Below are 14,486 nucleotides of genomic sequence, written 5' to 3'. Positions count from 1 at the left end.
AAACTGGAATTTTCTCAGAGAATTCATATACTTGACCATCAGAAACTGTAATTATAGCCCTAGAGAATATATAATTCAAGTCATCTTTCCAATAACTAGCATCAACATACACTGTACTGTACTCTAAACAAAACAAGATCATCTTTTATCATTAAAAACTTATCTCATTTCATAGATATCCAATTTACTTGGTTATTACATGCAACCTTACTGAATCAGAAACCCAAGGAAAAGAGATTATCTTAAACTTAAACATAATTGTCTTTTTTTTCTCTTTTTATTAAATTTCCCAACTAGTAATTTGGTATTCTTTGATTGAATTGTCCAGGCACTTCACTGATTTTCTTTGCAAATGCTTTAATGGTTATTAGAGTTGCTCATAGGTTCTGAAAAAAACTGAATGTACTAGAATTGCATCATTTTGGACTATTTTGAAAAGCCCTGTAAAAATTATCTAACCCCAGATTCATAGATTAAATTTTATGAATGTTTTATAGCTTCTTTCTTTCCCTATGTTAGCTTTCTTTTTGAATTTTTAAAATCTTATATTCTATTTATTATGTCAAAAGTTAATCATTTTGTTAAAAAAGCATAAACGTGATTATTCAACTAATTACACTTTATGTTCTTTAACTTATCAGTTGATATAGTTATGAGTAGAAATAATCGTAGTGCAAAGCACTTAAATTTCAATAGTATTTAAATATTTTCCTTTTCATGAACATTTTATTCAAATGCATCCATTCATCCATCAATATTTAGTTTTAAATTAATATGTTCAAAGTAGGTTTTTTCACTATTTTAAGCTCTGGTGATACAAGAATAATGAAGTTTACTGCATCTTTCTAGATGAATTCTTAATCTAAATACATTTGAATACCTAGATTTATTGACCTAGTAGTCAGAGTGGTTTGACAGCTGTCAAATATTTTTGAAATGTTGGCCTTTCCTTTTATGTGAATGTTCACTATTAAGTCAGTGATTATAGTTTAATATCAAGAAAGGGAACACATTCTAGAGTGTCAATGTTCCTGTTTCTTCACCAATTCTATGTATCCAGTATCTTTTGTGGGTCCATATAGTGACCAAAGACCATCATCTGTACCCTTTCTTCAAGGTCAGCCACATCTATATGAGTTAACATATAGTTTTGTCCTGTCAGTTTTTTCTTTTGCCAAAGTATAAATTAGAATGACATTAAGGACTCATTTTGGAAATCCTTCAGGTTTAATAAGTGTATTACCTATACTAGAGGTATGTAATGAACAACCATTAAATCGTCAGCACTTGGTGTGTGGATGTAGATTTTTTGTCATTGTAGTAACTGCAGCTTATCCGCTGGTAATTTAGTATTGTGATTATTTTAGTCTTTCACCAGTAACAGCTAGATATACCTAACCTCTTTCTAGGTTACTGCAATACGAGACTATAACAAAGGCAGTGTCATGAGTTTTCAAATAATAGTGGTTTAGAGGAGAAAGCAGTTATCCCTCTGCTTCAGGATTGGAATGAACCATCGGATTCAAACTTTAGTTACACTTTGCATCCTCCTGAGCTATGCTGTGTGTCTTGGAAAAGGAGACATGAGAAGAATTGAGTTAAGGGGTAAAAAAAAAGGAACTAGGTATCTTTTTAGGTTTTCTGAAGGCAGGTCTTTGGTATTTTTATTATCTTGGCATACAGTATTGTGATAAATTTATTTTAATATACAAGAGCAAGACTATATTCCACATCTAAGTACAAATTATTCTTGAATTAATCATATCACTATCCAGTAGCAATCATAAGGAGAAAACTACAGTTAAAATGAAAAGCCATACAAGAAATAAGAGATACATTATTGTCAATGTCAGTATGTCAATACCGCTTTTTGAAGCCTAGGATGTATTGCTTCTCAAAATATTTCACCCAAGTACGGCTGTCACATATCCACTTCAGTAATCAGAAATAGCCCTAAAATTCATCATGGGCACAGGATTTTATTGATCCCTCATGTTTTGTCTTAGAAATTCTTGTGAATATTGCATTGCACCCCATAAACATATTTAATATATAGTGCATTATCCTTTGAATGGTTTAAAATAATTAAAATTCCAGGAATATATGCCATTTTCTCTATGTCTTCACATTCCCCCAGTTTGAGAACATATTAATTATACCGAACTAGTTTCTGTTAACATCATTTTTAAATGTTCTGAATTGAATGTTGAAAATGCTTTGTTAGTAATCTGATATTTTATTTTAGTGTGTACTTATTTAATACTTTTCATGATAAAATATATGTCTGATTTTATTCTATTTATAATATTGATTCTAAATTTTTAAATTCCCATTAGGAGTAAAATATTCACAAAACTCCACTTAAGACATAACATATTTGAAGATTGAGAAGTTTTACTACAGACAAATGCAGTTTGTAAAAAATCAGCAAATTTGATTTAAAATCAGCAAATTTGATTTGTGTAAACATTAGCATGTTTTGCTTTTTTCCTGCTTATATGTTCCACAAAATATTTTTGGAAGATATGTGGAATATATAAATCAAATTCAAAAATTGAATGAAAATTTTATTTTCTATTTCTATCAATAATATACAATACAAATTACTTTCGATATCTTCTATTTTTTTAACATCTTTACTGGAGTATAATTGCTTTACAATCTTCTTTTAGTTACTTTTATTTCTATTATTCTATTACACTAATTTATATAGTGTAATAATTCAAATTACTACATTTAAGATTATTTATATCCAAAACTCCTGATAGTGGACCCTCAATCAATGTTTCTCTAAATTGAGGCTAAAAAATTATCCTAATATTATATTAATTTTTAAATGAATTTAGTAGATTGATTCATTTCAGCTTTATATAAATGCAGTTGTTAGTTTAATGTTAGAATTTCCCATTACTAAACAGTTAATTCTTGATACTAAGGAATAGTAACAGTCATGAGAAAAGAGCAGATTACTATTTATTGAAAAGAGAATTAAGAAAAATAACCTGTTATTCATGAGAGTATCACATGAAATAAGAAAAATAACACATAATTATTCACATAATTGATATAATTACTCATAGCCCAACTGATATTCTTTTAATATTCTTTAAAAATTCAAAATTGTTTTATTATTAGAAAGCTTTTAAAAGGAAAAGACTTTTATATTAAGGAAAGAATCCTATAATTACTTTGTGGTTACATTGTTCATATATCTGACTAGTTATTATTTCACATTTTAGCAAAACTATCTCCAAATTAGAAGTGCTCCCATCCATATCAGACTCCTTTCAAATGCATGAATATGACACCCTTAGAACCTGTGATTTAATTTAACACTGTGTATTCTTCATTGCAGACAAAACATGGATGCATACGCCAGAGGCTTTATCAAAACATTACATTCCCTATAATGCAAAGGTAATATAGTTCATATGATATTATTGAATCTTATTTTGCTATACTCTTATTGCTAATTTATTATTATTTTTTATTTAACATCTTTATTGGAGTATAATTGCTTTAGAATGTTGTGATAGTTTCTGCTGTATAACAAAGTGAACCACCTATATGTATACATATATCATCATATCCCCTCCCTCTTGCATCTCCCTCCTACCCTCCCTATCCCATCCCTCTAGGTGGTCACAAAGCACTGAGTTGATCTCCCTCTGCATTGCAGCTGCTTCCCACTAGCTATCTATTTTACATTTGGTAGTGTATATATGTCAATCCCACTCTCTCAATTCATCCCATCTTACCCATCCCCTTCCCCATGTCCACAAGTCGATTCTCTATGTCTGCATCTTTATTCCTGTCCTGCCCCTAGGTTCATGAGAAAGTTCTTTTTTTTTTTTCACATTCCATGTATATGTGTTAGCATACAGTGTTTGTTTTTCTCTTTTTGACTTACTTCATTCTGTATGACAGACTCTAAGTCCATCCACCTCACTACAAATAACTCAATTTCATTTCATTTTATGGTGGAGTAATATTCCACTGTATATATGTGCCACATCTTCTTTATCTATTCATCTGTTGACGGACACTTAGGTTGGTTCCAGGTCCTAGCTATTGTAAATACTGCTGCAATAAAAACTGTGGTACATGACCCTTTTTGAATTATGGTTTTCTTAGGTATATGCCCATTAGGGGGATTGCTGGGTCATATGGTAGTTTTATTTTTACTTTCTCAAGGAACCTCCATACTGTTCTCCATGGTGGCTGTATCAATGTACAGTCAAACCAACTGTGCAAGAGGGTTTTCTTATCTCCACACCCTCTCCAGCATTTATCGTTTGTAGCGGTTTTTTTGTTTGTTTTTTTGTTTTTTTGTTTTTTTTTGTGGTACGGGGGCCTCTCACTGTGCGGCCTCTCCCTTTGAGAAGCACAGGCTCCGGACGCGCAGGCTCAGCAGCCATGGTTCACGGGCCCAGCCGCTCTGCAGCATGTGGGATCTTCCGGACTGGGGCACGAACCCGTGTCCCCTGCATCGGCAGGCGGAATCTCAGCCACTGCACCACCAGGGAAGCCCTGTTTGTAGCTTTTTTGATGGAGGCGTGTGAGGTGTGAGGTGGTACCTCGTAGTTTTGATTTGCATTTCTCTAATGATTAGTGACGTTGAGCATTCTTTCATGTGTTTGTTGACAATCTGTATATCTTTGGAGAAATGTCTATTTAGGTCTTTTGCCCATTTTTGGATTGGGTCGTTTGTTTTTTTGATATTGAGCTGCATGAGCTGCTTGTATATTTCAGAGATTAATCCTTTATCAGTTGCTTCGTTTGCAAATATTTTCTCCCATTCTGAGGGCTTTCTTTTTGTCTTGTTTATGGTTTCCTTTGATGTGCAAAAGCTTTTAAGTTTCATTAGGTCTCATTTATTTCTTTTTGTTTTTATTTCTGTTTCTCTGGGAGGTGGGTCAAAAAGGATCTTACTGTGATTTATGTCAAAGAGTGTTCTTCCTATGTTTTCCTCTAAGAGTTTTATAGTGTCTGGCCTTACATTTAGGTCTTTAATCCATTTTGAGTTTATTTTTGTGTATGGTGTTAGGAGGTATGCTAATTTCATTCCCCTACATGTAGCTGTCCAGTTTTCCCAGCAGCACTTATTGAAGAGGCTTTTCTCCATTATATATTCTTGCCCCCTTTATCAAAGATAATGTGACCATATGTGCATGGGTTTATTGCTGGGCTTTCTATCCTGTTCTATTGATCTCTACTTCAATTTTTGTGCCAGTACCATACTGTCTTGATTACTGTAGCTTTGTAGTATAGTCTGAAGTCAGGGAGCCTGATTCCTCCAGCTCCGTCTTTCTTTCTCAAGATTGCTTTGGCTATTCTGGGCCTTTTGTGTTTCCATACAGACTGTGAAATTTTTTGTTGTCATTCTGTGAAAAATGCCATTGGTAGTTTGATAGGGATCGCATTGAATCTGTAGATTGCTTTGGGTAGTATAGTCATTTTAACAATGTTGATTCTTCCAATCCAAGGACATGGTATATCTCTCCATCTGTTTGTATTATCTTTAATTTCTTTCATCAGTGTCTTATAGTTTTCTGAGTAGAGGTCTTTTACCTCCTTAGGTAGGTTTATTCCTAGATATTTTATTATTTTTGTAGCAGTGGTAAATGGGAGTGTTTTCTTAATTTCTCTTTCAGATTTTTCATCATTAGTGTATAGGAATGCAAGGGATTTCTGTGCATTAATTTTGTATCCTGCTACTGTACCAAATTCATTGATTAGCTCTAATAGTTTTCTGGTAGCAGCTTTAGGATTCTCTATGTATAGTATCATGTCATCTGCAAACAGTGACAGTTTTACTTCTTCTTTACAGATTTTTAAATTTCTTTTTCTTCTCTGATTGCTGTGTCTAAAACTTCCAAAACTATGTTGAATAATAGTGGTGAGAGTGGGCAATCTTGTCTTGTTCCTGATCTTAGAGGAAATGGTTTCAGTTTTTCAGTATTGAGAACAATGTTGCCTGTGGGTTTGTCATATATGGCCTTTATTATATTTAGGTAAGTTCCCTCTATGCCTACTTTCCGGAGAGTTTTTATCATAAATAGGTGTTGAATTTTGTCGAAAGCTTTTTCTGAATTTATTGAGATTATCATATGGTTTTTATCCCTCAGTTTGTTAATATGTTGTATCACATGAATTGATTTCTGTATATTGAAGAATCCTTGCATTCCTGGGATAAACCTCACTTGATCATGGTGTATGATCCTTCTAATGTACTGTTAGATTTTGTTGGCTAGTATTTTGTTGAGGACTTCTGCACCTATGTTCATCAGTGATACTGGCCTGTAGTATTTTTTTTTTTTTTTTTTGTAACATCTTTCTCTGGTTTTGGCATCTGGGTGATGGTTACCTCGTAGAATGAGTTTTGGAGTGTTCCTCCCTCTGCTATATTTTGGAAGAATTTGAGAAGGATAGGTGTTAGCTCTTCTCTAAATGTTTGATAGAATTTGCCTGTGCAGCCATCTGGTCCTGGGCGTTTTTTGTTGGAAGATTTTTAATCAGAGTCTCAGTTTCAGTGCTTGTGATTGGTCTGTTTATATTTTCTGTTTGTTCCTGGTTCAGTCTCAGAAGGTTGGGCTTTTCTAAGAATTTGTCCATTTCTTCCAGGTTTTCTATTTTATTGGCATATAGTTGCTTGTAGTAATCTCTCATGATCCTTTATATTTATTCAGTGTCCGTTGTTACTTCTCCTTTCCATTTCTAATTCTGTTGATTTGAATATTCTCCCCTTTTTTCTAGATGAGTCTGTCTAATGGTTTATCAATTTTGTTTATCTTCTCAAAGAACCAGCTTTTAGTTTTATTGATCTTTGCAATTATTTCCTTCATTTCTTTTTTTTATTAGTTTCTGCTTTATAACAAAGTGAATCAGTCATACATATATATCTGTTCCCACATCCCTTCCCTCATGCATCTCCCTCCCTCCCACCCTCCCCATCCCACCCCTCCAGGCGGTCACAAAGCACCGAGCTGATCTCCCTGTGTTCTGTGGCTGCTTCCCACTATCTATCTACCTTACGTTTCGTAGTGTATATATGTCCATGCCTCTCTTTCGCTTTGTCACAGCTTACCCTTCCCCCTCCCCATATCCTCAAGTCCATTCTCAAGTAGGTCTGTGTCTTTATTCCTGTTTTACCCCTAGGTTCTTCCTGACATTTTTTTTTTAATTCCATATATATGTGTTAGCATACGGTATTTGTCTTTCTCTTTCTGACTTACTTCACTCTGTATGACAGACTCTATGTCTATCCACCTCATTACAAATAGCTCAGTTTTGTTTCTTTCTATGGCTGAGTAATATTCCATTGTATATATGTGCCACATCTTCTTTATCCATTCATCCGATGATGGACACTTAGGTTGTTTCCAGCTCTGGGCTATTGTGAATAGAGCTGCAATGAACATTTTGGTACATGTCTCTTTTTGAATTATGGTTTTCTCAGGGTATATGCCTAGTAGTGGGATTGCTGGGTCATATGGTAGTTCTATTTTTAGTTTTTTAAGGAACCTCCATACTGTTCTCCATAGTGGCTGTACCAATTCACATTCCCACCAGCAGTGCAAGAGTGTTCCCTTTTCTCCACACCCTCTCCAGCATTTATTGTTTCTAGATTTTTTGATGATGGCCATTCTGACTGGTGTAAGATGATATCTCATCATAGTTTTGATTTTCATTTCTCTAATGATTAATGATGTTGAGCATTCTTTCATGTGTTTGTTGGCAGTCTGTATATCTTCTTTGGAGAAATGCCTATTTAAGTCTTCTGCCCATTTTTGGATTGGGTTGTTTGTTTTTTTGCTATTGAGCTGCATGAGCTGCTTATAAATGTTGGAGATTAATCCTTTGTCAGTTGCTTCATTTGCAAATATTTTCTCCCATTCTGAGGGTTGTCTTTTGGTCTTGTTTATGGTTTCCTTTGCTGTGCAAAAGCTTTGAAGTTTCATTAGGTCCCATTTGTTTATCTTTGTTTTTAGTTCCATTTCTCTAGGAGGTGGGTCCAAAAGGATCTTGCTGTGATTTATGTCATAGAGTGTTCTGCCTATGTTTTCCTCTAAGAGTTTGATAGTTTCTGGCCTTACATTTATGTCTTTAATCCATTTTGAGCTTATTTTTGTGTATGGTGTTAGGGAATGATCTAGTCTCAAACTTTTACTTGTCCCTGTCCAGTTTTCCAGCACCACTTATTGAAGAGGCTGTCCTTTCTCCACTGTACATTCCTGCCTCCTTTATCAAAGATAAGTTGGCCATATGTGCGTGGGTTTATCTCTGGGCTTTCTATCCTGATCCACTGATCTATCTTTCTGTTTTTATGCCAGTACCATACTGTCTTAATTACTGTAGCTTTGTAGAATAGTCTGAAGTCAGGGATCCTGATTCCTCCAGCTCCATTTTTCGTTCTCAAGATTGCTTTGGCTATTCAGGGTCTTTTGTTTTTCCAAACAAATTTTGAAATTTTTTGTTCTAGTTCTGTGAAAAATGCCAGTGGTAGTTTGATAGGGATTGCATTGAATCTGTAGATTGCTTTGGGTAGTAGAGTCCTTTTCACAATATTGATTCTTCCAATCCAGGAGCATGGTATATCACTCCATCTATTTGTATCATCTTTAATTTCTTTCATCACTGTCTTATAATTTTCTGCATACAGGTCTTTTGTCTCCTTAGGTAGGTTTATTCCTAGATATTTTATTCTTTTTGTTGCAATCGTAAATGGGAGTGTTTTCTTGATTTCATTTTCAGATTTTTCATCATTAGTGTACAGGAATGCCAGAGATTTCTGTACGTTAATTTTGTATCCTGCTACTTTACCAAATTCATTGATTAGCTCTAGTAGCTTTCTTGTAGCATCTTTAGGATTCTCTATGTATAGTATCATGTCATCTGCAAACAGTGACAGCTTTACTTCTTCTTTTCCAATTTGGATTCCTTTTATTTCCTTTTCTTCTCTGATTGCTGTGGCTAAAACTTCCAAAACTATGTTGAATAAGAGTGGTGAGAGTGGGCAGCCTTGCCTTGTTCCTGATCTCAGTGGAAATGGTTTCAGTTTTTCACCATTGAGGACGATGTTGGCTGTGGGTTTGTCATATATGGCCTTTATTATGTTGAGGAAAGTTCCCTCTCTGCCTACTTTCTGCAGGGTTTTTATCATAAATGGGTGTTGAATTTTGTCGAAAGCTTTCTCTGCATCTATTGAGATGATCGTATGGTTTTTCTCCTTCAACTTGATAATATGGTGTATTACATTGATTGATTTGTGTATATTGAAGAATCCTTGCATTCCTGGTATAAACCCCACTTGATCATGGTGTATGATCCTTTTAATGTGCTGTTGGATTCTGTTTGCTAGTATTTTGTTGAGGATTTTTGCATCTATGTTCATCAGTGATATTGGCCTGTAGTTTTCTTTCTTTGTGACATCCTTGCCTGGTTTTGGTATCAAGGTGATGGTGGCCTCGTAGAATGAGTTTGGGAGTGTTCCTTCCTCTGATATTGTTTGGAAGAGATTGAGAAGGATAGGTGTTAGCTCTTCTCTAAATGTTTGATAGAATTCGCCTGTGAAGCCATCTGGTCCTGGGCTTTTGTTTGTTGGAAGATTTTTAATCACAGTTTCAATTTCAGTGCTTGTGATTGGTCTATTCATATTTTCTATTTCTTCCTGAGTCAGTCTTGGTAGGTTGTGCATTTCTAAGAATTTGTCCATTTCTTCCAGGTTGTCCATTTTATTGGCATAGAGTTGCTTATAGTAATCTCTCATGATCTTTTGTATTTCTGCAGTGTCAGTTGTTACTTCTCCTTTTTCATTTCTAATTCTATTGATTTGAGTCTTCTCCCTTCTTTTCTTGATGAGTCTGGCTAATGGTTTGTCAATTTTGTTTATCTTCTCAAAGAACCAGCTTTTAGTTTGGTTGATCTTTGCTATTGTTTCCTTCATTTCTTTTTCATTTATTTCTGATCTGATCTTTATGATTTCTTTCCTTCTGCTAACTTTGGGGGTTTTTTGTTCTTCTTTCTCTAATTGCTTTAGGTGCAGGGTCAGGTTGTTTACTCGAAATGTTTCCTGTTTCTTAAGGTGGGATTGTATTGCTATAAACTTCCCCCTTTTGGGGGACGCTTTTGCTGCGTCCCATAGGTTTTTGGTCGTCGTGTCTCCATTGTCATTTGTTTCTAGGTATTTTTTAATTTCCTCTTTGATTTCTTCAGTGATCACTTCGTTATTGAGTAGTGTATTGTTCAGCCTCCATGTGTTTGTATTTTTTACACATCTTTTCCTGTAATTGATGTCTAGTCTCATAGCATTGTGGTCGGAAATGATACTTGATACAATTTCAATTTTCTTAAATTTACCAAGGCTTGATTTGTGACCCAAGATATGATCTATCCTGGAGAATGTTCCATGAGCACTTGAGAAAAATGTGTATTCTGTTGTTTTTGGATGGAATGTCCTATAAATATCAACTAAGTCCATCTTGTTTAATGTATCATTTAAAGCTTGTGTTACCTTATTTATTTTCATTTTGGATGATCTGTCCATTGGTGAAAGTGGGGTGTTAAAGTCCCCTACTATGATTGTGTTATTGTCAATTTCCCCTTTTATGGTTGTTAGTATTTGCCTTATGTATTGAGGTGCTCCTATGTTGAGTGCATAAATATTTACAATTGTTATATCTTCTTCTTGGATCGATCCCTTTATCGTTATGTAGTGTCCTTCTTTGTCTCTTCTAATAGTCTTTATTTTAAAGTCTATTTTGTCCGATATAAGAATTGCTACTCCAGCTTTCTTTTGATTTCCATTTGCATGGAATATCTTTTTCCATCCTCTTACTTTCAATCTGTATGTGTCTCTAGGTCTGAAGTGGGTCTCTTGTAGACAGCATATATATGGGTCTTGTTTTTGTATCCATTCAGCCACTCTGTGTCTTTTCGTGGGAGCATTTAGTCCATTTACATTTAAGGTAATTATTGATATGTATGTTCCTATTCCCATTTCCTTAATTGCTTTGGGTTCGTTATTGTAGGTATATTCCTTCTGTTGTGTTTCTTGCCTAGAGAAGTTCCTTTAGCATTTGTTGTAAAGCTGGTTTGGTGGTGCTGAACTCTCTCAGCTTTTGCTTGTCTGTAAACGTTTTAATTTCTCCATCAAATCTGAATGAGATCCTTGCTGGGTAGAGTAATCTTGGTTGAAGGTTTCTCTCCTTCATCACTTTAATTATGTCCTGCCACTCCCTTCTGGCTTGTAGAGTTTCTGCTGAGAGATCAGCTGTTAACCTGATGGGGATTCCCTTGTGTGTTATTTGTTGTTTTTCCCTTGCTGCTTTTAATATGATTTCTTTGTGTTTAATTTTTGACAGTTTGATTAATATGTGTCTTGGCGTATTTCTTCTTGGATTTATTCTGTATGGGACTGTCTGTGCCTCCTGGACTTGATTAACTATTTCCTTTCCCATATTATGGACGTTTTCAACTATAATCTCTTCAAATATTTTCTCAGTCCCTTTCTTTTTCTCTTCTTCTTCTGGAACCCCTATAATTCGAATGTTGGTGCGTTTAATGTTGTCCCAGAGGTCTCTGAGACTGTCCTCTGTTCTTTTCATTCTTTTTTCTTTATTTTTCTCTGCATCAGTTATTTCCACTATTTTATCTTCCACCTCACTTATCCGTTCTTCTGCCTCAGTTATTCTGCTATTGATCCCATCTAGAGTATTTTTCATTTCATTTATTGTGTTTTTAATCGATGCTTGATTCATCTTTAGTTCTTCTAGGTCCTTGTTAACTGTTTCTTTCATATTGTCTATTCTATTTCCAAGATTTTGGATCTTGGAAATAGAATCTTGGATCAGCTTTACTATCATTATTCTGAATTCTTTTTCAGGTAGAGTGCCTATTACCTCTTCATTTGTTAGGTCTGGTAGGTTTTTATCTTGCTCCTTCACCTGCTGTGTGTTTTTCTGCTTTCTCATTTTGCTTATGTTCTGTGTTTGGGGTCTCCTTTTTGCAGGCTGCAGATTCGTAGTTCCCGTTGTTTTTGGTGTCTGTCCCCAGTGGCTAAGGTTGTTTCAGTAAGTTGTGTAGGCTTCCTGGTGGGGGGGACCAATGCCTGTGTTGTGGTGGCCGAGGCTCTATCTTGCCTTTCTGGTGGACAGGTCCACGTCCGGTGGTGTGTTTTGGGATGCCTGTGGCCTTATTATGTTTTTGGTAGCCTCTCTGCTAATGGGTGGGGTTGTGTTCCTGCCTTGCTAGTTGCTTGGCATAGGGTGACCAGCACTGTAGCTTGCTGGTCGTTGACTGAAGCTGGGTGCTGGTGTTGAGATGGAGATCCCTGGGAGATTTTCGTTGCTTGATATTATGTGGAGCTGGGAGGTCTCTTGTGGACCCGTGTCCTGAAGTTGGCTCTCCCACTTCAGAGGCACAGCACTGACTCCTGGCTGCAGCACCAAGAGCCTTTCATCCACCCGTCTCAGAATAACAGTGAGAAAAAGTAGAAAGAAAGAATTAGTAGAAGAAAGAAAGAGAGAGGGGAAGAAAGGAAGAAGGGAAGGAAGGAAGGAAGGAAGGAAGAAAGAAAGGAGGGAGGGAGGGAGGAAGGATGGAAAGAAAGAAGGAAAGAAAGGAGGGAGGGAGGGATGAATGAAAGCAAAAGGAAGAGTGAATGGAAGAAGGGAGGGAGGGAGGAAGGAAAGAAAGAAAGAAAGACAGGAGGGAGGGAGGGAGGAAGGAAAGAAAAAGAAAGTGGAAAGAAGAAGGGTGGGAGGGAGGGAGGGAGGGAGGGAGAAAAGAAAGAAGGAAAGCAGGAGCGGAGGGAGGGAGGGAGGAAGGAAAGAAAAAGAAAGTGGAAAGAAGAAGGGTGGGAGGGAGGGAGGGAGGGAGGGAGGAAAGAAAAAGAAAGAAGGAAAGGAGGAGCGGAGGGAGGGAGGGAGGAAGGAAAGAAAAAGAAAGTGGAAAGAAGAAGGGTGGGAGGGAGGGAGGGAGGAAAGAAAAAGAAAGAAGGAAAGGAGGAGCGGAGGGAGGGAGGGAGGAAGGGAAGGTAGGAAAAAAAGAGCAGGTAAAGTAAAATGGAATAAAGTATGAAATATAGTAGCGTTATTAAAATTAAAAAGTAATTATTGAAAAAAAACACGGACCGATAGAACCCAGGGACATATGGTGGAAGCAAATCTATACAGAGAGAATCTTACACAGAAGATTACACATACACATTCACAAAAAGACAGCAGGGGAAAAAATCAAAAATCTTGCTCTCCAAGTCCACCTCCTCAATTTGGGATAATTCGTTGTAAAAAGAGGAAAAGGGCGAGAAGTCTGAAATCTTGCTAAGTCCACCTCCTTAATCTGGGATAATTCGTTGTAAAAAGAGGAAAAAGGGGGGAAAGTCTTAAATCTTGTCCTCAAAGTCCACTTCCTCAATTTGGGATGATTCGCTGTCCATTCATGCACTCCACAGATGCAGGGCACATCAAATGGACCGTGGAGCTTTAATCCGCTGCCTCCGAGGCTGCACAGAGAGATTTCCCTGTCTCTGCTCTCACAACTCCCGGGTCTCAGCCTTGGGCCTGGCCCCGCCTCTGCGTGTAGGTCGCCGGAGGGCGTCCGTTCTTCGCTCAGACAGGACGGGTTTAAAGGAGCCGCTGATTCGGGGGCTCTGGCTCACTCAGGCAGAGGGGAGGGAGGAGCGCGCAGTGTGGGGCGGGCCTGCGGCGGCAGAGGCCGGCGTGACGTTGCAGCAGCCCGTGGCGCTCCGTGCGCTTTCCCGGGAAAGCCGTCCCCGGGTCCCAGGACCCCGGCAGTGGCGGGGTGCACAGGCCCCCCGGAAGGCGGGGCGGACAGTGACCCGCGCTCGCACACAGGCCCCGCGGCGGCGGCCGGTGGCGGCGGCGGCGGCGGCGGCCGGCAGCGGCGGCAGCAGCAGCCGCCCCAGCGTCCCACGCCCGTCTCCGAGGTCCGCGCCTTACCCGCGGCTCGCGCCTGTCTCCAGCGCCTCCCCAAGCAGCCCTCTTAATGCCCTCTCCTCGCGCACCAGGCAACAAAAGGGAAAAAAGTCTCTTGCCTCTCCGGGATCTCCAGACCCTTTCCCCGGACTCCCTCCGGGCTAGCCGTGGTGCACTAACTCCTTCAGGCTCTCTTCCTGCCGCGAGCCCCAGTCCTCTCCCTGCGCTCCGACTGAAAGCCGATACCCGAGCCTCAGCTCCCAGCCCCGCCCGCCCCGGCGGCCGAGCAGACAAGCCTCTCGGGCTGGTGTGTGCCTGAGGGCACCGATCCTCTGTGCCAGAATCTCTCCGCTTTGCCCTCCGCACCCCTGTTGCTGTGCTCTCCTCCGCTACTCCGAAGCTTTCCCCCTCCGCCACCTGCAGTCTCTGCCCGTGAAGGGGCTTGTAGTGTGTAGAAACCTTCCCTCCTTCACGGCTCCCTCCCACTGGTGCAGATCCCGTCCATATCCTATTGTCTCTGTTTATTCTTTTTTTTCTTTTGACCTACCC

The 14,486-nt window shown here is 38.2% G+C and overlaps 1 protein-coding gene across 1 annotated transcript in view; it reads left to right on the top strand.

Annotated features, from left to right (window-relative positions):
- The window catches only part of GULP1 (GULP PTB domain containing engulfment adaptor 1), a gene marked incomplete at its 3' end in the record, with an annotated part of 194,025 nt that overhangs the window by 83,110 nt on the left and 96,429 nt on the right, over positions 1–14,486 (top strand). Inside the window, exon 4 of the mRNA XM_079710188.1 lies at positions 3,356–3,417. Coding sequence (XP_079566314.1) covers positions 3,356–3,417 — 62 coding nt within the window. The remainder of the gene's footprint in view (positions 1–3,355; positions 3,418–14,486) is intronic.

The sequence above is a fragment of the Hyperoodon ampullatus genome, assembly GCF_949752795.1.
Source record: "Hyperoodon ampullatus genome assembly, chromosome: 8".
NCBI lineage: Eukaryota > Metazoa > Chordata > Mammalia > Artiodactyla > Ziphiidae > Hyperoodon > Hyperoodon ampullatus.
This window is presented reverse-complemented; position numbering and strand designations above follow the sequence as displayed.